At 38.7% G+C, this 19886-nt stretch overlaps 1 protein-coding gene across 1 annotated transcript in view; it reads left to right on the top strand.

The window, feature by feature from the left end:
- Positions 1-9569: 9569 nt before the first annotated feature.
- DOCK4 (dedicator of cytokinesis 4) overlaps positions 9570-19886 on the top strand; it is a 360754-nt gene continuing 350437 nt past the window's right edge. The window contains exons 1-3 of the mRNA XM_006859354.1: positions 9570-9690; positions 12623-12663; positions 15624-15679. Of these exons, the coding sequence (XP_006859416.1) occupies positions 9570-9690; positions 12623-12663; positions 15624-15679 (218 nt within the window). The remainder of the gene's footprint in view (positions 9691-12622; positions 12664-15623; positions 15680-19886) is intronic.

Below are 19886 nucleotides of genomic sequence, written 5' to 3'. Positions count from 1 at the left end.
ACTATTTAGTAGTGTGAGGAAGATGAATGATGAAATATGAGACAGGTCTGAATATTAGATGAGACTGGGGAGGCCGTTACAAGTGGCGGTGAAAACAGCGTCACCCTGTGTTGAGGCGGCCTGCTGAGTCACCCAGGTGCAGAGTAGAGATGTAGAGATGATGCGGCCCAGGCACAGCATTTCAGGTCAGCAGTACTCTCTGTTTTGTTACTTTGAGAATTTAGTACCTAGAAAGATAATCAGAAAAACAGACAAAGGACTATGAGAGATTAATTTTTTTATCTTCCCTTCTAGCAACTTGTTAATACAATCAAAGCAACAAACAAAACAACATACAGGAACATTTTTCCAAGTTTTTCAGTAACTCTCTTGAATAATATTTTAACTATATCACATTGGAAAAGGGTTCATGATTTTTGTTTTTACCGCCACCAAATATTTCCTTTTAGATTTGACATACTTGATTGGGAAATGGTATCTTAATTCTTTATGAAAAATTTTCAGTTGAGTTGTATGGAAAGAGTGTTTTCTGTAGTTTTTCCTGTTTTGTAACATGATGGTATATTGGAATTTTTTTCCATTTCTGGTGCTATTATCCCCTGGACTAATGATACAATATTGGGGCAGAGTGAATGTTGAAAACAGAATCTCCTTACCTTGCTGTCTTTGCCATACCATTTTAGGGATATCACTCATATAAACTACTTATTTTTTTTATCAGTCTGATTGGCAAAGATCTTTGTTGTTGTTGTTGTATCAGAAAAAGTAGTAATATCAGCTCTTTTTCCTCTTGAGTAGATCAGCCTGAATCTTTGTACATTTAACATATTAATGCTGATTTCTATGATGACAAAGCGGGGTTTGGAACTTACTTGGGCTCTTGGCAGGAATAGATGCAGCTCCTAAATTTCCAGTTAGCCACAAAGATTTGGAAAAAAAAAAGAAGAAGTCTTATCTCATATTTGCTTCCAGTTATCTGGTGATGCTACCTCCATGTGGTCCTTGCAACGTCTATGTGAGGTGACAGAGTAGGCAGCAGTATTCTAAAGTAGCAAATGGAGGGACCAAGGACTGGGTACATGGTTTATAAGTGGTAGAACTACATCCCAGCCTCTATCTCTTGCTTGAACATTGCTCCCTTTCCTAAGTGCTCAGATGCTTTTGAGATAATTGTTTAAAATGTTATTCCCAAATGCTCCTCTTGGCTGGCAGTTGGCCAACACCATGACCTTTTCTGTCACATTAAATTGTTTTTTTAAAGTACTCATATGTAGATGCAATAATTAGTTCGAAGTTTTATCATCCTGACCTTCTTGATCATGTAGCCACTTAGAAAAAGGGCTCTGCATTTTTAGCAGAGCAAAAAACCAAGGTGAAGAGTATTTTTATGACTCTTTTGGGAATAGAACCAGTTCATTTAGTGCCACAGTGGCAGTGTTGGCAAATAAATTTTATTGTGGAGTAATTCTTTCCTGATAATTTTACTTTGTTTACTTATTTGCCTCTTTCCCTATGTTTTCTCTATCTTTAAAATGGGAATAAAATGATAAAATATTAGAAATAATATTTTATATTGTTTTGGTTATTGTCAGCTGTTGAGTTGGTCACCAATTCATGGCAATCCTTGGATCTGCACCACTCCTGTGAGCTGGTGCAGTTCAGACTCTGGTAAGCTATTGGATTTTCATTGGCTGATTCTCAAAAATGGATCATCGGGCCTTTCTTCATAGTCCATGTATGTTTGAAAGCTTTGCTGAAACTTGTTCAGCATCATAGCAACACACAAGCCTCTATTGGCAGACAGGTGGTAGCTGTGTATGAGGTGTATTGGTGTGGATTCCACCTGGGTGCTCCACATGGAAAGCAAGATTTCTTCCACAGAACAACTACTGCTCCATATTATAACATACACCCTCGGAAACCCTGTACAAGGGTCGCTATGGGTCGGAACCGACTCGACGGCACTTAACAACAACAACAACATTAAACTGTTGTTAGGTGCAGTTGAGTACGTTTCGACTCATAGCAACCCTGTACACACAACAGAATGAAACACAGTCTGGTCTTACACCAGTCTCACAATTGTTGTTACACTTAAGCCCATTGCTGTGCCATGGTGCCAGTCAATCTTGTTGGGGGTCTCCCTCTTTTTAGCTGATGCTTCACTTTACCAACCACAGACTGGTCCCGCCTGAAAACATGTACGAAATATGAATGATAAAGTCTTGCCATCCTGGTTTCTAAGGCACATTCTGGCTGTGCTTTTCCCAACACTGTTGTTAGCATAGTGGTTACGAATCGGGCTGCGAACCTTAAGGCCAGCAGTTCGAAACTACCAGCCGCTCTGTGGGAGAAAGATGATGTGTTCTGCTCCCATAAAGATTTATGGCCTCGGAAACCCTTTACAGGGTCGCTATGGGTCGGAACCGACTCGATGGCACTTAACAACAACAACATTGTTAATGTAATACATATTGCTGTTGTTTTCAGTTGCCCTCGATTGGATTCTGAGTCATGGTGATCCCGTGTGTGGAGAGTAGAAGTGTTTCTTAGAGATTTTAAGGCTGTGAACTTTGGGAAGCAGATTCCCAGGCCTGTCTTCCGAGATGCCTGTGGGTGGGTTTGAACTGCCAGCCTTTAAGTTAGTGTTTTATGTTTCATTGTGTAATATATCCTATTTGAAAATTATAATGTTACGTTTCCTATCCCTTGGAGGTGGGACTTGAAAACAGGTCTGGTACATAATAAATTTGGAATGAATGAATCGTTCACACTTGTAGCATTTTGGGCTCTCCAAGAAGCAGACCCAGAGGTGGAGAGTAGTCTTAGGAGGATTGATTATTGAGTGCTCCTGAGATACACCTCTGGAAGGGGAGGGGATTGCCAGGCTAGACTGAAGGAGAAGTTACATGACTTCCTCTGTTACTTTAGCTGGAATGACCCTTCAGAATTGCACTGAGTTGGAATGAGAGGGTCTGGCTTGGATGCTATCACATGTTTGCTCTTTGGTTACTGGCTGCCCTGGAAAGGTCTCATGCCCTTGGGACAAACAGCTCTCTTCAGCTGAGGCTTATCTACATAGCACTTCCAGAACTTGGGATACCTCCAACCAAACAAAACCCACTGCCAATGAGTTGGTTCTGGCTCATAGTTACTTTGTGTAGTGTTTCCACAACTATAAATCTTTATGGGAGCAGAAAGCCTCATCTTGCTTCCTCAGAGTGACTGGTGGGTTTGAGCTGCCTACCTTGTGGTTAGCAAGTCAACACCTAACCCACAATGCCACCAGAAGCTGGGATTGTAAGGCCTTTATTTCCTTAGAGCAATCTGGGATATGTATCATGTCACCCACAACATGGTTTTACGTTTCCTGTGACTCCAATGACAGCAGCTAAAACAGTTTGCATTTGCCATCTGGTAGTAGTGCTCTTTTGGCAGCTAAGGACAGCAATATAATTTCAGATGGCACCTGTAAAATACTATACACAAAGAAATTTTATTAAGTCCGCTTTATCATTTTTCAAAGCCACCTACGGCACATGGGAGCCATGAGACATGCCTCCGGACTGACCATGGTAACTGGGAATTAAGAATGGGAATACCTTTGTGATTCTCTGGTATGATGCCATGTCTGTGGCCCACAGGTAGAGTCCATTACCAAGAAGAAGATCCCAAAAGGCATGGCAAGTCTGAGCACTAGAAGGTGACACCCAGTATTTCCTTATTTTCTCTTATGAGTTGATGTTGCCTTAGAGCAGTGACCAGGAGAACCTCACCCTGATCTCCTCCTCTCACATTCCCTTTGATTTTTTTTTTTTTTTTAAGTCTTTCCAGACCACATACCTACATAGTCCAGGTGTCAGGTGTCATACTGATATCTGGGAGTTCCATGAAGTTAAGAATGGTGACTTTCACCTAACTTTGTCCTCTGGAATGGAAAAACAGAAGAGGATAAAAGAAAAAGACCATATGCCCCATACTTCCAAAGTGCAAATATTTCCCCCTAAAATTAGAAATCTCCAAACGGCTTCCAAGTCGTCCCTGGATATTGCAAATGGTTAAGTGCTAGACTACTAAGGAATGGTTGGCAGTTCACAGTCACCCAGAGGTGCCTCAGTAGACAGGTCTAGTGATTTGCTTGTAAAAGGTTAGAAACTGAAAACCCTATAGAGCAGTTCCACTCGCACACATGGTGTTGTTGTGAGATGGAATTAACTCCATGACAACCAACAAGTGACTTCTATCTTCCCTCAAACCCCAAAACATAAAATCCAAACTCATTGTCATTAAGTTCAATATGAATAATCCTGTAGGTCAGAGTAGAACAGCCCCATAGGGTTTCCAAGACTGTAATCTTTACGGAAGCAGACTGCCCCATCTGTCTCCGTTAGCAGCCTAGCACTTAACCACTGTGCCACCAGGCTCCATAGCCCGACTTCAGATCACTACAAAAGGGTATGGTGTCTGATGAAACTATTAACTTGATTTGCCCCATCATATTTTGTCATTCCCCAAGGTGGGATTTTGCATGTGTGCAGATCTCTTTGTCTTCCTTCACAGGTCACCATTTCATGAAATTCCCTGAGAATAATTCTGTTTGCTTGAGCCCCTTTCTCTCTCTCTTTTCTCTTCCAGCCTTCATCAAGGGTCTTCAGAAATTCTACCTTTTCCCTTTTTTGTGTTACATTTGATTCTGTGGGACAACCTCAGAACTTGAGACTAACAGCACCATGTAGTATGGTGAAAGTGGTCAGCTCACAAGTGACCTCTCTGACCACAACCTCTTTAGGAGCTGGGGACTCTCTTCTCAGTAAGACAAAGTCAAATTGTCTCATCTGACTTTGAAGGATGAGTTTGCTTCTTTTATGTCATAAGGGACAAAACATTTTCATTATTTCTCCTGCATTATGTTCCATTCATCTTAGATTGTCAGCCCAAAAAGGGTAAGGGTAATGTTGGGCCAGACTTGAATTGTGGTAAGTAGAATCCCAGTAAATATCACTTCGACAACGGTGATGGAGAATGTGTTATTGTCTGGGACTTGGGTTACATAATTGACTTAGAGTGGTTTTTATCGTTATTTTCCACTTTCAGTTTCAAAAGTCACAGAACTCTGATTAAATATCACCATCCTAAATTTAAAAGTTTCAAATTATAGATGTGTTCTTTACTTGAGGAAATATTATCCTTGAAACTAAGAAACAAGTCCACACTTTACAGTCCTAGTTTTGATTTCTTTTTCCCATCTACACAGGACATATTTTGGAGTTGTATTTTAGAAGATTTCTCATTGCTACTTAATTTTGAGCAAATGGTCAAAAGGTAATGAACTGATAGCATTCTATAAAGAAAGGACGTTGTAAGGCAGCTGTTTAGGGCGTGCTTTTCAAGACGACTTTGCAATAAATGTAGTGCTTTCATCTTACATGCATTTTTTTCAAAGAACTTGAGTATAAACGAGGTTTATATGCATATCTGTCATTATAAATAAAATTTTGCATAGTAGTAAATGGGCAGGGATGGGCACACTGTGCAGCGTTGTTAGGTGAGGTTTAAAATCTTACTCTCAGGGCTCAAAGGACTAAAACAATTGTGTTGAACCACTGTATTCCCAGTTCTATGAAGGGTTCATTCCCTGTGACCTTTTCTTTAGCTACTCAAGTTGAGCAGCTCATAAGAAAACAAGGAAAAGAAATCAAGGAATCAAGGTACTGTGAGATCATGTTCAATAATTCCCAGTATTATTGGGGGAAAATGGTCCTGGAAATTTTATAATGTGAAGAGTTTTATGCAAATTAATAGTATAATCAAGGATGAGATAAATTTTCAACTACAGACTTATTTCATATAAGACCACTTGGAGGAACTTTAAAGGATTTAATTGAAATGTCTCCAAAGTGGAATATGAAAAAAAGATATGCTTTAGGCTCAAATGTAGAAATGGAAATTGTGGTTTTCTAATGCATATGTTGTCTTCCAATCTTTATTCTTCTAAACCAGCTTCCCTTAGTTTATGATGACACAGCTATCTCTAACAAACATGAGCAAATCATGTTTTAAAAATATTTGCACTTTTGCCTAGAACTGTTTTCCTCTTTTAATTTCTCATTCATAATTTGAAGCCCAGCTATCCTTCCTGAATATACCATTCATTCATCTATTCATGAGTTCAGTATACAGCAAGGTGGCATTACTTGTACAAAACAAAGATGAAAAGTGGCTTGCCATTTTAGAGGGTAGAGACCATGGTCATGCCTTGAACTATATCCTGGAAGGTACTGCTCTCCAGGAAGACCTACAGGTTAATACTTACTGCTTGGATGTTTACTAGTTATGAGAGGTGCCCCTTGACACTTCAGCCTCTTGAAATACAAACCTGGGTGACACCACCATTTAAAAGGAAAGTCAATGGTGACCACGTTTGTCACTGATAAGGGAAAGTGAGGGAAAAACAGCAATGAAGCTTCGAGCTAAGTCCAACCATGTTCAAGAGACTCCTGTGAACCCAGGTAGGGACCTGGTTGGCCAGCAGTTTAGCAAGACCTCGGAACTCCTAGGCCCAGAGTCAGTGACATAGCCACAGAGGACTAGAGTGGAGAGTGAAGCATCCAGATCGTAAGAAAAGAACACCCACACTTAAAGATAATACCCACTTGACCTGGCTTCAATGATTGGATGATCAGAGCTCAACTAGAAGAAGAAAGAAGAGGAAAAAAAGAGTAATCTGATAGAATTTGATGAACTTGACCTATACCTATGGATGCAGTAGCTCAAAAGAGGGAACAAATCTTTACAGCGAGGATCATTCCTACTCCCTCCATACACAGAGTAGACAGGGATGGGCAACTTAGACATTGACTACCCAAAATGTGGGGCCATAAAGGCAAGAAGTGACTGGCTTACAAGCTTTCAAGAGGGAGCCTAGATCCAGAGGGCGTGGAGGAAGGTAGAATCTCCACTGAGTAGTATCCAATCTGTCTGGGTGGGACTGATGAAAGGAGATGGGGATCGCACTCGTGTGGTACAATAGTAAATAATTACTATCAGAACTGACTGTGAGGGTTGGAAATGTAAAGGTAGACGTTTTGTAGCAAAAGGAGGGGAATGGTTGACTTTGCAGTCCAGGAGCGGAGGATCCTGATGCCATCAAGGGAGAAGAGTGGAGTGTGGGACCCTATCCAGAGAAACAGTGACTCCAGAGATGGAGGCTGAGACAATGAGGTGGAGAGATGGAGTGGCTGGGAAGTCTAGACCCAGAGAGGGAGAGGGGCTTTGTGCTGATGACCAGGGGACAGGTTTGCAGGGTATACCCTGTGGTTGGTTGATGATGCATGGAGGAGATTGTAACCATGGCAATGTAACGATATACAATAGGATGAATGTAAAGCTCTGAGAATATGAATGAATGTTCTCCCATTTAAACTATCACATAATTCACAATAAAACAGTTTTTGAAAAAAGGAAAGTCAAGAAAGAAGATTCGAAGAAGAAGGATGTGATAGTGTGACAAAATCAGTACAAGACTCCAGAGAGGGACTTGTGAAAGGGTGAGCTCAGTTAAGAACAGTGACAGAAGACAGGGAAGACTGGATCAGAAGGGTTAAGTCTTTAAAGGAGTGTGGATGCTGTTTTCCAGGGAGTGAAGTGAAAATGGAGGCAGCTGGTAGTGAAGGAGGAATTCATGGGAAACATGGGGGATTTGAGATTGTTCTATGAGCGATAAGAGTTGCGTATAGAACTGCATCTGGAAGTCCATGCACTTGGACCTGTAATAGAGACATCAATGGTGGAATGGTGTTGAAACACCATGAAACACCCAATTCTGGGTGCGAGCTTGGTTTGAAACCTTTTAAAGTGCAGTCAATCTATTGTCTGTTCACATGATGATCCCTTATAAGATGAAGTCCCAGAAATTATATAATCTGTCAAGCTGTACAGACTTTTGATTATTTTTCAAGCAAGCATCTTCTGGCATATTAGTATGAAGCATAAGGCATTTATCGGTATAGTTAGAGAATGACATCATGAATTAGTGTTCTAAAATCCTCTCAACGGTTAATATGCAGTTATCTTCATTCATCTGATGCACTTTGCGCTATATTTTCTGTCCTCTGTTTTGATCTGTAATGTTAATTTGGTTTTGAGGTCATAAGAGGGTTTTAAACTTCTCTAAAAGCCCATTATTTATTGGCATGTCGTGATTTTTGACAGATTTGTGTATTCCTTCAAGCATTTTCAAAAGTAGCAGCAACTTACTTTTGGTATCTGGGTTGTATGTAAACCTCATTATCAGCAACAAAATTATAAAATTTGCTTTCAGAATTCCCGGCGTTTAAAAACCATGTGGTTATAACATTTGCTGTCATTTTCTTTTGGCATCAATTCTAAGTTGATTTCAGCATGCTTAGTACTCAATCGGAAATACCATTTCTCTTTTTGTGTGTGGAGGTACATTTTCTTTGTTATTGTTAATTTTTTTCAAATTGATTCTGACTCAGGGTGACCCCCTGACAGCCCCTGGTGTGCAGAGGAGAATAGCTAGCTCCACTGGGTTTTCAAAGCTATGGCCTTTCAGAGCAGATTGCTAGGTCTGTCTTCTAAAGGCTCTCTGGATGGGTTCGAACCACCATTCTTTAAGTTGTTAGTCTAGCACTTAGCCATTCGTGCCACCTAAGGAACCTCAGTTTTTTTAACCTTTCCATTTTTGTCTCCTTTATGACTCAATTGTTATAAAGAGGGAATTGCAGAGTTTTCAACAAATCTCCGTATATTCCTGGAATTGCCAAGGGATGACTAATGTATGCACAGATTTTCATATTATTTCCTAGCCCTATTCAGTCCTGCAAAAATGTCTCAGTAAATTGTCCATAATCATTGTTGTTGATGTTGTTAAGTGCATGGAGTAGGTTTCAACACATAGTGATCCCGTATAGGATTTCCAAGGGATAGGTTTGAACTGCTGACCTTGCAGTTAACAGTCTAGTGCTTATCCTGCAAATACTAAAAAGCCAAATACTAAATCACATTCCAAATGTATGTGAGTAAAGGCACGTGGAAATTGTCATGGCAGTTGTATGTTTAGCCCTTGGGCAGAATCTTGTCATTAATAAATGAAATTTCACCAATGGCTTCTTCACCAGAAGCCTGCTTTTGTGTCATATACTGTGCTTGGCCCTAGGAATATAATAGTGAGCGAATAGACATTTTCCCTACTCTTGAGGAGTTTACAGTCTAGGGAAAACATTTCTGAGATTAATAGAGGTGTGGGGCAGGTGTCTCCTTCAAACAATTTATCAGAAAAGTAAACTTAATAACAGGATTTGTGCCCCTCATTTCTCTGTATATATATATCACTAGATGGTATTCTTAATATTTTGGTAAACTCTTTATCTTTGAAGTGCACATTTAAAATACTCATTGGGCCAAGCTATTGACAATATAAATAAATTTCAAAGATTGACTGTCTTAGAAATACATAAAATTAACAAGTTTTAGCTTATAAAGTATATCACCTACGCACATTACTTTGTTTTCTCTAATAGCATTTAATAGTAAGCAGGGTGGCTGGTATGATTATCTTTACATATTCTATTTCATCTCTTACAGTAATTGCCAGTTTTCGAGGAACTGTCCCCTATGGCCTGTCTTTGGAAATTGGTGATACAGTTCAGATCCTGGAAAAATGTGACGGTAAGTGGACTAGTGTTTATTGTTTGAGGTTGTCTGAACAACCGTCTCAAAATTCGATAGTTCATAAAGTTTACAAGTTCTGCCCAAACCTCTGTTTATCTCTGAAATTTATCCAGTACTCACAGAGAACTATTTTTGACAAAACTTATTTCTTACATATTCATTGTTTGACTTGTGGAAAACACAGCATTTGATATTTTTAAGCCATTGTGCTTTTTCATTATATTACCTCTTTATATTCAATAGATGCCAATAGAGAAAGCAATTAGACTGCTGTATTTGTGGGACTTTCTGACTCTGTGTCAAACTTGAAGACTTTTTTCGGAATTTAAATTTAGGCTGTAAGCAGAAATGCCCACCAGAGGTCTGATAGCTGGATGTCAAGGAAGGGACTCCTGTCCAGGGAGTCTCTAGTCAGTTAAGTCTTACAGTCTTTTCCCTCTAGATTTGGACTAAAATAAAAATGTGTACTAAGGTTTTCATGTTCTTATTTGAACTTTTATGATTATTATTAAATTTTTATAGTAGGTAACTCATTGAATTAAGATACTAATATGTTCTCAAATATTTTTGTTCCTATTCCATGAAACAATCAGTCCTTGAAAAGTTTCCAAATAAAATAATTACTCTTTTATCTTTTTAACAAAATAACTAGATTTAGAGTCCAATTTGTATTTCCCAAATCCCCATTTTCCTAAAAGCTTTTTCTTATTAGGGATTTATAATATATGATAACATTCTATCATATCATGGTTTATTATAGATTAAGTTTTGTTTCCCTAAGCAGAACATTACATTTAGTTAGAGCCTGGCATTAGATGGCCAATTTATTGCATAGGTCTTTGTTCTTTCAACTGTAAATTGATGCCTTTAAGAATATAATGGAAAGCACTGTGGCACTGTAGGATAAGTGCTGGACTGGTGACAATAAAGTCAGCAGTTCGAGCCGACGTGCTGTTCTGTGAGAGAAAGATGATGTTTTCTACTCCTGCTGATTACAGCTTCGGAAATCTCATACAAGATCACTATGAGTCAGAACTGACTCCATGGCACTTAGCAACAAAGAGACTATAATAAACTTTTTGATATCAATGCCAGATGCAATTGTTTTTCTGTGTTGTGCCAGAAAAACAAACCAACAGACAAGAAATCTATGTTAAATTGGTGGAGGAAAATGGGCTTTGTGGTAATGTGAACTGTTTTTAGTTTTAAGACCTTTCTGTATGCTACCACTGGAAATCTCTCCGTTGCATTTCACCATTCTCTAAAAGGTTTGGATGCTGTAGAATACTTACTGATAAATCTGATTTTTCTTGTATAGTTTTGTTTGGGGCATAATAAATTCTGAGATCTAGAGATTTCTGATTCTCAAATTCATACTAATTTTGTCATACTCATTTTAAAAGTGTTACTGTTATTTGTTACATTCTGTTGAGTTGGTTATAACTCATAACGACTCTGTATAGGGTTTCTGAGGAACAACTGGTGAGTTTGAACCACCAACCTAGTGGTTAGCATTTCGGTGCTTATCCTACACCACCACACCAGGATTCCTAACAACTTTAGGCCTGTTATATTGCAAACTATCCTTTTAAGAAGACTTAGGAGCAACAATAATATGGAACTACACGACTCACATATTTGCTTTAAATTTTTTAATTAGATAGAACATTTATTTCATGATAAAATAATTTTTATATGATTAAGCAGAATGGTTTCTAACTTGAGCACATAAAAGTTGCAAAAATAATTTTAAAGAGAACTATATGTTAATCATAAGGAGGCCTGGTAACATAGTGGGTTATGAACTGGGCTGCTAACTACAAAGTCAGCAGCTAGAGTTTCTCAGCCACTCTTTGGGAGAAAGTTGATGCTTTCTGCTCAAGATTTATAGCCTCAGACACTGTATATAGGAGCGCTATGAGTTGGAACCACCTAAGTGGCACACATCCACCACCACCACCACCACCACCATATTTTAATCATATAATCAATGGCATGTAACAGCAATATTATATCATATCATGTCAATTAACTACAAGAAGATATATTTCTCCTTAAGGATGTTGTTGTTGCTACGTGCCATTGAGTGGGCTCCAACCCATAGTAACCCTGCATAGGGTTTCCAAGGAGTGACTGATGAGTTTGAATTGCAGACCTTTCAGTTAGAAGTCAAGTGCTTATCCTACAGCACCACATCAAGACTCTTAATGATAGTGCTTAAAATTGATTGTAACCTGTTTCAAGATTAAATAATAGATAGTCTACAGAATGATAATTATGGTGAGCTCAGTGGAGACATACTGTTGATTGGTGGTTAAGAATCTAGTCTTTGTAGCCAGGCAGACAGAATTTGGAACTGTACTGAATCTTTGACATAGTCTTGAATTTTCCTAAAAATTACTATGGCCTTCTGTAAAGTGGGAAGAAATGATGAGAGAGTCAAGTAACCTGCCCAAGATTAAATAACTGATTGTGGCTCTGGTAGCGTAGTGGTTACGACTCGGGCTGCTAACCTCAAGGTCAGCAGTTCAAAACTACCCAGCTGTTCCGTGGGAGAAAGATTCGGCTTTCTGCTCCCATAAAGATTTATAGCCTTGGAAACCCTGTGCAGGGTTGCTATGAGTCAGAACTGACTCTATGGCACATAACCGCCACCCCCACAGTGAATAAACCAGAATATAAGCCCACAGCTTTTGTTTCTCTATTTTCAGTATGAATTTCCAATACTATTGTGTATTTTTAAACTGTTTTATTCATTGAATATTTAAACTATAGTTACTTGAACTATAGTTTGATGTCAACATTTAATTATTCCCATGTGGAATAAAATTGCAGCAAAAAATAGATTGATTATTTTTAATATTACAGATTATTCTTTTAAATATTACAATGGTTAATTGAAATATGACAATTATTATTTTTTCCACAGGCTGGTACCGAGGATTTGCCTTAAAAAACCCAAATGTCAAGGTAAAAATTATTACTTCTAATCACAATTATAGGGTTTTATTTCATAATACAGTTGAGATTACAGTGAGGACTCTTAGTTGAAACACTACAGGCTAATGTGGATTTTCTTAAATTTGAAAATTTCTTTGAACTTGGATTATAAGTAAAATATAGTACTCAAATAGTTATCCTATGTGTCTCTTGATATATACCTGTACTGGGAAGACCTTGATAAGCTCATTATATATAAGCAAACTTTTTTGTGCTGTTAATTTCTCAGAGAGCTAAAGTAAAATCCAGGCAGGCATTATGGAAAGAAAATTAACCTTAAAATGTTCTGTGGTATCATTTACAAGATATTTGTGTGGAGAAACAAGATTATTTTAGTGATGTGTTAAGAGTTTCCCTGGATTTAGGGATCTGAAACATTGGCAAACCAAGTGATAAAAAAAAAAAAAAAACAACATCTTTCTTATAATTCCCAAGCAGAAAATATGATTCATTATCTTTTATCTATTTGTATAAACCTCAGGAATTATAGTAAGAAGTAATGTGATTTTTGTGTTAGCCTTTCGTGTGTATACTTTGTGATTTTGATACATCCTAATGAATACCTATGCTTTTCTAACTTTATTCTAATCGCTTTAGCTCTTACCTACACTATTCAGATTTTCTAATGATTTCTTATACGTATATATATTATTTGGTTAAATTAGTCTTTCATTGTTGTTGTTGTTAAGTGCTGTCGAGTTGATTCCGACCCATAGCGACCTTGTATAGGGTTTCCAAGGAGCAGCTGATGAGTTTGAACCGCCAACCTTGCAGTTCAAATGGCTTTGCGATCTGACGCATTAACCCACAGCATCACACCAGGACTCCCATTCTTTCATTAGGATATACATAAAAATTACATTATTTATCATTTTCAAAACACACTATAACTAAGCTAAACTCTTTTAGCAACCTTTTTGGTTAAATACACCTCTCTAAGGAGCCCCAGGTTCCTCATTAGGCTACAAGGTCAGTAGTTTGAACCCACCAGCCACTCTGAAGATGAGACGATCGCTCCTGTAAAGATTTACAGCTTCGGAAACTCTCTAGGGAGCAGTTCTACTCTGTCTAATAGGGTCCCTATAAGTCAGAATTATTTGATGGTGTGGGTCAGTAGGTTTATACCTCTTTCTGTCTCATTCAACTTTGTTGAATTACTTATTTTCACTTAGATAAGCCTGAAGCGCAAAAGACTATACAAATTACCCACTCCCTCTATACACAAAGTAGACAGGGATGGGCAACTTGGACATTGGCTACTCAAAATGGGGAAGCTACAAAGGCAAGAAGTGACTGGCTTACAAACTTTCAAGAGGGAGTCTAGATCCAGAGGGCATGGAGGAAAGTAGAACTCCACTGAGTAGTAGCCAGTCTGTCTAGGCGGGGCTGATGAAAGGAAATGCGGATAGGTCTCTTGTGATACAACAGTGAATAATTGTTATCAGGACTGATTGTGAGGGTTGGAAATGTAAAGGTAGATGTTTTGTAGCAAGGAGGGGAGTGATTAACTTTTCAGTCTAGGAGAGGAGGTCCCTGGGACCATCAAGGGAGAATAGCAGAGATGGGAACCCTACCCAGAGAAGCAGTGATGCCAGAGATGGAGGCAGAGACCATGATATGGAGAGATTGAGCAGCTGGGGACTTTAGACACAGAGAGGGAAAGGGGCTGTGTGCTGACGACTGGGGGGGGCGGGCTTGTAGGGTATACCCTTTGGTTGGTTGATGATGCATGGAGGGGATTGTAGCCATGGCAATGAAACAATATACGATAGGATGTATGTAAAGCTATTGTTCTTCCATGTAAACGATCACGTAATTTACAATAAAACACTAAAAATAAAATAAAAAAGACTATACAAATTAAATTTTTCAAAAATACTTTAGTTCTCCCTTAAAATTCTTTTTGACCATCTAACAAGGCACACAGATACAGCTTTGGTGTTTTAATCATTTAGAACGTGCTTTAAGGGGAGGGGGGGGAATCTATTGACACTTCTCTGTTACTTTCTCTTTCACAATTAAAACTCAACTTCTGACCTTTCCTTATTCATTAAGATCACTCTCTTGTGTATCCTAGCTTATTGAAGTAAATTAAAACTTTGAAGGGGGGAAAAATACAAATGAGTTGCATTTCTGTGTATTTCTGTGAATTATACAGAATTTGTGTATTCAGTTTTATTTTACTTGGATCCACAGTAGTGATAATATATTCAAGTGACATTTGTTTTCCTAAATATTTAATTGTCTTTGTCACTTGATTATACACCAAAAATCCTTTTGAGGCTATTGCCACTTAATGGGTAATAAAATGGATGTGCCTGATTTTGCTTCTTTCAGTCTGCCATTTAGAACAAAGGAACAATTTCTGTGCCATATCATTTCTCTTATCATCAAAGGCTGGAGCTTGCATGGCTTCCTTTGTGTAATTTTTGCTCCATGTGAATGGCCACAGAGTGATTAATTGCTGCTGGTTTTATCAAAGATCATGTATGGCACTTGGTATGCATATTCTCTCCAAATTTACAGCAGTAATTTTTTAATGCATATTTTAAAATACAAACATGAATGCTTTGAGGTGAAGCAGAATGACCACCAATGTATTTGGAAAAAAAAAAAAAAAAAATTAGCATAACATGATTTTGTGGATAATTCCTGAAAATGTTTTCTCTTCAGTTTTATAAAGAATATACTTTCAAACTGGCTTCTAATCTTTGTTCCAGTAATTTTAGAGTATTCCCAAATTAATAAGCTAATGGGAACTAAAAAGGAGAAACATAAGCCACAATAGATTTTAGCCTGTAGAACGTTGTAGGGGTATTTGTTCATTCCTGATACTATTATGGGTATGTGACTGTGTTTTATGAGTGAATTGTGAAGCCCACCTGCCTTAGCAGACAGCTAGCACCATAACCTTTTGTTTTCCCTTCCAGGGTATATTTCCTTCCAGCTACGTTCACTTGAAAAATGCCTGTGTAAAGAACAAAGGGTAAGAAATGAGTTTTATTAATACAGGATTTTTACAGAACTATTTAAGGAGCTCTGGTAGCGTAGTGGTTACGAATTGGGCTGCGAACCTTAAGGTCAGCGGTTCGAAAGTGCCAGCCGCTCCGCAGGAGAAAGATGAGGCTTTCTACTCCCGTAAAGATTTATCCCCTCGGAAACCCTGTACAGGGTCGCTATGGGTCGGAACCGACTCAACAGCACTTAACAACAACAACAACATTGCTTATTTTGGATCTTGAAAAATTAACTATAGAAGATCTTTCAATTGTTGGGGTTGTTTGACAAAGATATAAGGCACCAAGGCAGTCATTTGAAAGAATTAAGGGGCCATGGATGTGTGCACAGAACATGGCAAGATCCAGGGCAGTAAGGTCTCTCATAGTCCACAGATCATGGTATCAACGTAATCTGAAGCTGAACTTCTTGGTTTCATGATACTTAAGGAAGCTTGGCAGTCAGAACCATTAAATGTTGAGTCATGTAGTCTTAAAACCCAGGAACTTCTAGATGTATCACTGATTATAAGTAGCCAAACCTGAGTTTCTTCCTCTAAATGGACACAAGGCCATATATTTGGGGTGTGACCACATCACAGGGCCACATTCTGCTTCAGAGAATTTAGTGTACATGATACGTTGTTTAGTTGAATTCATTGATTTCCTAGGATTTCTTGTACATTTTAGACACTTCTCAGTTTAATTGTAAGAGGACTTGAAACAGCAATCAGGATAATAGATTATCAAAGTAAGATAACACAAACTGAAACAGTGGAACTTGCCTATTTACATGGTTAATGTGAGCCAGTTATTTATTATCATGGAATATGGGTTTGGACTTAAACATATGGTGCTATTTTCACAGGGATATGTGTTGGATCATTGCATAATTTTCATTTTATGATAAAATGATTCATGCTTAGAATCACAGTTTTCCCTTAAATTGCAATAAATAGCAATTTATTGTTTGCATTCTTAAAACACATCACAAAACTTGAGTTTTACAAGAACAGTTCGAGGATACTGTTCAAATGGATGATTCTTATACCTACTCTCAATAAAAGTATAGTGTTAAACCAAGTTCAGAGAAAGAATTTCTACATGTGGCTGAGAGTCTGGTATTATAAAATACTTCAGTATACTGAATTTTTCTAAAATACTTCATTGTTCCCTATATGAATAAAACTTGAAGAATTTACTAAACTTTGTCTTATATAAATCAACTTAAGAAATACTGTTTTTATTGTTATTATTGTTAAGTGTCATCAAGTCGGTTCCGACTCATAACAACCCTGTATAGGGTTTCCAAGGAGCAGCTAGTGAGTTTGAACTTCTGACTTCGTGGTTCAAACCAACCTTGTGGTCCAGTGCTTATCCTGTAGTGCCTCATTTGTACTCCAAAGTGTTCTTATTCTTTGTTATTATTGAGTGCTGTCTAGTCAAGGTTTCCAAGGAGCAGCTGGTGGGTTTGAACCATCTATCTTTTGGTTAGTCACCCAGTGTTACAGGTGACTAACACTTTTTATTAGTAGTAATAATTATTTCAAATGTTGTTGTTAAGTGCTATCAAGTCAATTCCGACTCATAATGACCCTATATAGGGTCTCCAAGGAGCAGCTGACGAGCTTGAACTGCTGACCTTCCAGCTGTAATGACCATGCAGTTCAGTGCTTTTCCAACAGCGCCACATTGGGAGTATTTAATTAGAATACTATTAATTATGGGAGGAAAATAGGGCTGTCTGCTCCTGTAAAGATTTACATAGGGTCGCTATGAGTTGTAACCAAGTAATTGACAGTGATTTTGTTATGATTACTGTTACTATTAAGGAGCTCTGGTAGCGTAGCGGTTATGAATCGGGCTGCGAGCCACAAGGTCAGCAGTTCAAAACTACCTGCTGTTCCGCTGGAGAAAGATGAGGCTTTCTGCTCCCGTAAAGAATTGCAGCCTTGGAAACACTGTACAGGGTCGCTATGAGTCGGAACTACCATCACTATTGCTATTATAATAATGAGGACTTTTTACTGGGCCCGGGGTGGTGCAAATGATTGGTTAATCACTTGGCTACCAATGGAAAGGTTGATGGTTTGAATCCACTCAAAGATGCCTTGTGAAAAGGGCCTGGTGATCTGCTCTTGCAAGGTCACAACCTTGAAAACTCTCTGGAGCAGTTCTCCAGAGAGGTCCTCATAACCAGAATCAACTGGGTAGCAACTGGTTTATTTGGTTTTTCTGGGCCTTATATACCTTGCCTCTCATCTTTGTAACAACCCCAGGAACTGGCTACATACATGAGAGCTATCTACATATGGGAAGTTTGTGTTCAGAGGATTTAATAACTTATGGTTGTCAATACCGCTCAGTTCAGGCAACAACAGAACCTGCATTTAAACACATTGCATAATTTTCCTCTGCTGTTCTAGATAACAATATGTTCTTCAGAAATGCTGTGCACAGCTGTATCCAGCAAAAGTGAGCCGAACGTAGTTGTCACTCTTCTTTGAATTCTCCCTGTGGGGTTGGTTGATATTGTCCAGTCCCTCTCAAATAAACTAGAGGACATTCCAGAGGATGCCACAAGCAAACACTCATTCTTTATTCTGACCCTTCTTTCCTGTCCTGGAGGGCTGGGGTAGGCAATGCAGAAACTCAAAAGTCTCTCCCATTCCCTTAAAATGCTGAGCTGGGCAGACCCATGCAGCCAAGTCCTCTTTGCTTCATTTGCTCCAAGCCTAAGACTGACCTCCTTAACTCTCTAGAGCGGAGAGCCACCTCGCTGCCATCATCTTTTCCCAATCGAAGAAAAGACAAAATAGAATTCTTGCGAAGATGATTCCAAGCACCATTCCACCTAATGGAAATTTTACTTTGGATGGCTTTAATTAAGACTTAGTGTCATTGCTTCATACCATAAAGCCAATGTCAACTTATTTGGATGCTATACTACTGGAATCTTTATAGGAGCAAGATTCTCCAGTCTTTTGTTCTATGAACTACTAACCTTTAGGTTATCAACCAAGTACTTAACCATTGCACCACCAAGACTCTTTTTAACAGGCTATAAGTTGGAATTCAGAGCACTAGCTCTAGGGAAAACCTCTCTTCTCTGTCCTTGTTGGTGGGAGATCTTTGTTTCAACTTCTGTATCACTGAAGTGTGTCTCAATTCTGTGGCTGCAAACACGTGGTGCCTATCTTTCCTCTATTTGTGCTTGCTTCTCTCTGAGTCTATGATGCTTTTGAGATTGCTCAGAAGTAATTAGATTCAAGACATTCTATACTGATAAGACCTTATTAACTTAACAACAACAAAAACACCCCCATGCTATTCCCAAGTGGGGTTGCAGCTATAGCTCTAGTGGTGAGGATTCCAATATTATATTTCTGGAACCACGTTCAATCCATAACACTTGTCAAAACAGATTGGGGTGGGCCAATTGTTGTTTTTAATGTTTTGTTGTGAATTATGTGATAGTTTACATGGCAGAACATTAGGTTTACATTTATCCTATCGTATATTGGTTCATTACCATGGTTACAATCCTCTCCATGAATCATCAACCAACCAAATGGTATACCCTGAAAGCCTGCCCCCTGGTCATCAGTACACAGCCCTCTCCCTCTGTGTCTAAAGTCCCCAGCCGCTCCATCTCTTTATGTCATCGTCTCTGCCTCCATCTCTGGCATCACTTCTTCTCTGAGTAGGGTCCCTCTCTCCACTCTTCTCCCTTGAATGGTCCCAGGAATCTCCACTCCTAGACTACAAAGTTAATCACTCCCCTCCTTTTGCTACAAAAGGTCTACCTTTATATTTCCAACCCTCACAATCAGTCCTTATCACAATTATTCTCTTGCATCACAAGAGACCTATCTGTATTTCCTTTCATCAGCTCCACCTAGACAGATTGGATACTACACAGTGGAGAGTCCACCTTCCTCCATGTCCTCTGGATCTAGGTTCCCTCTTGAAAGCTTGTAAGCCAGTCACTTCTTGCACTGGTAGCCCCTCCATTTTGAGTAGTCAATGTCCAAGTTGCCCATCCCTGTCTACTATGTGTATGGATGGTGTGTGGGACTGATCCTTGCTGTAAGAATTTGTTCCCTCTTTTGAGCTACTACATCCATAGGTGTAGGTCAAGTTCATCAAAGTATATCAGATTACTCTTTTTTTCCTCTTCTTTCTTCTTCTAGTTAA

Source organism: Chrysochloris asiatica, unplaced genomic scaffold, assembly GCF_000296735.1.
Source record: "Chrysochloris asiatica unplaced genomic scaffold, ChrAsi1.0 scaffold00032, whole genome shotgun sequence".
Lineage (NCBI taxonomy): Eukaryota > Metazoa > Chordata > Mammalia > Afrosoricida > Chrysochloridae > Chrysochloris > Chrysochloris asiatica.
This window is presented reverse-complemented; position numbering and strand designations above follow the sequence as displayed.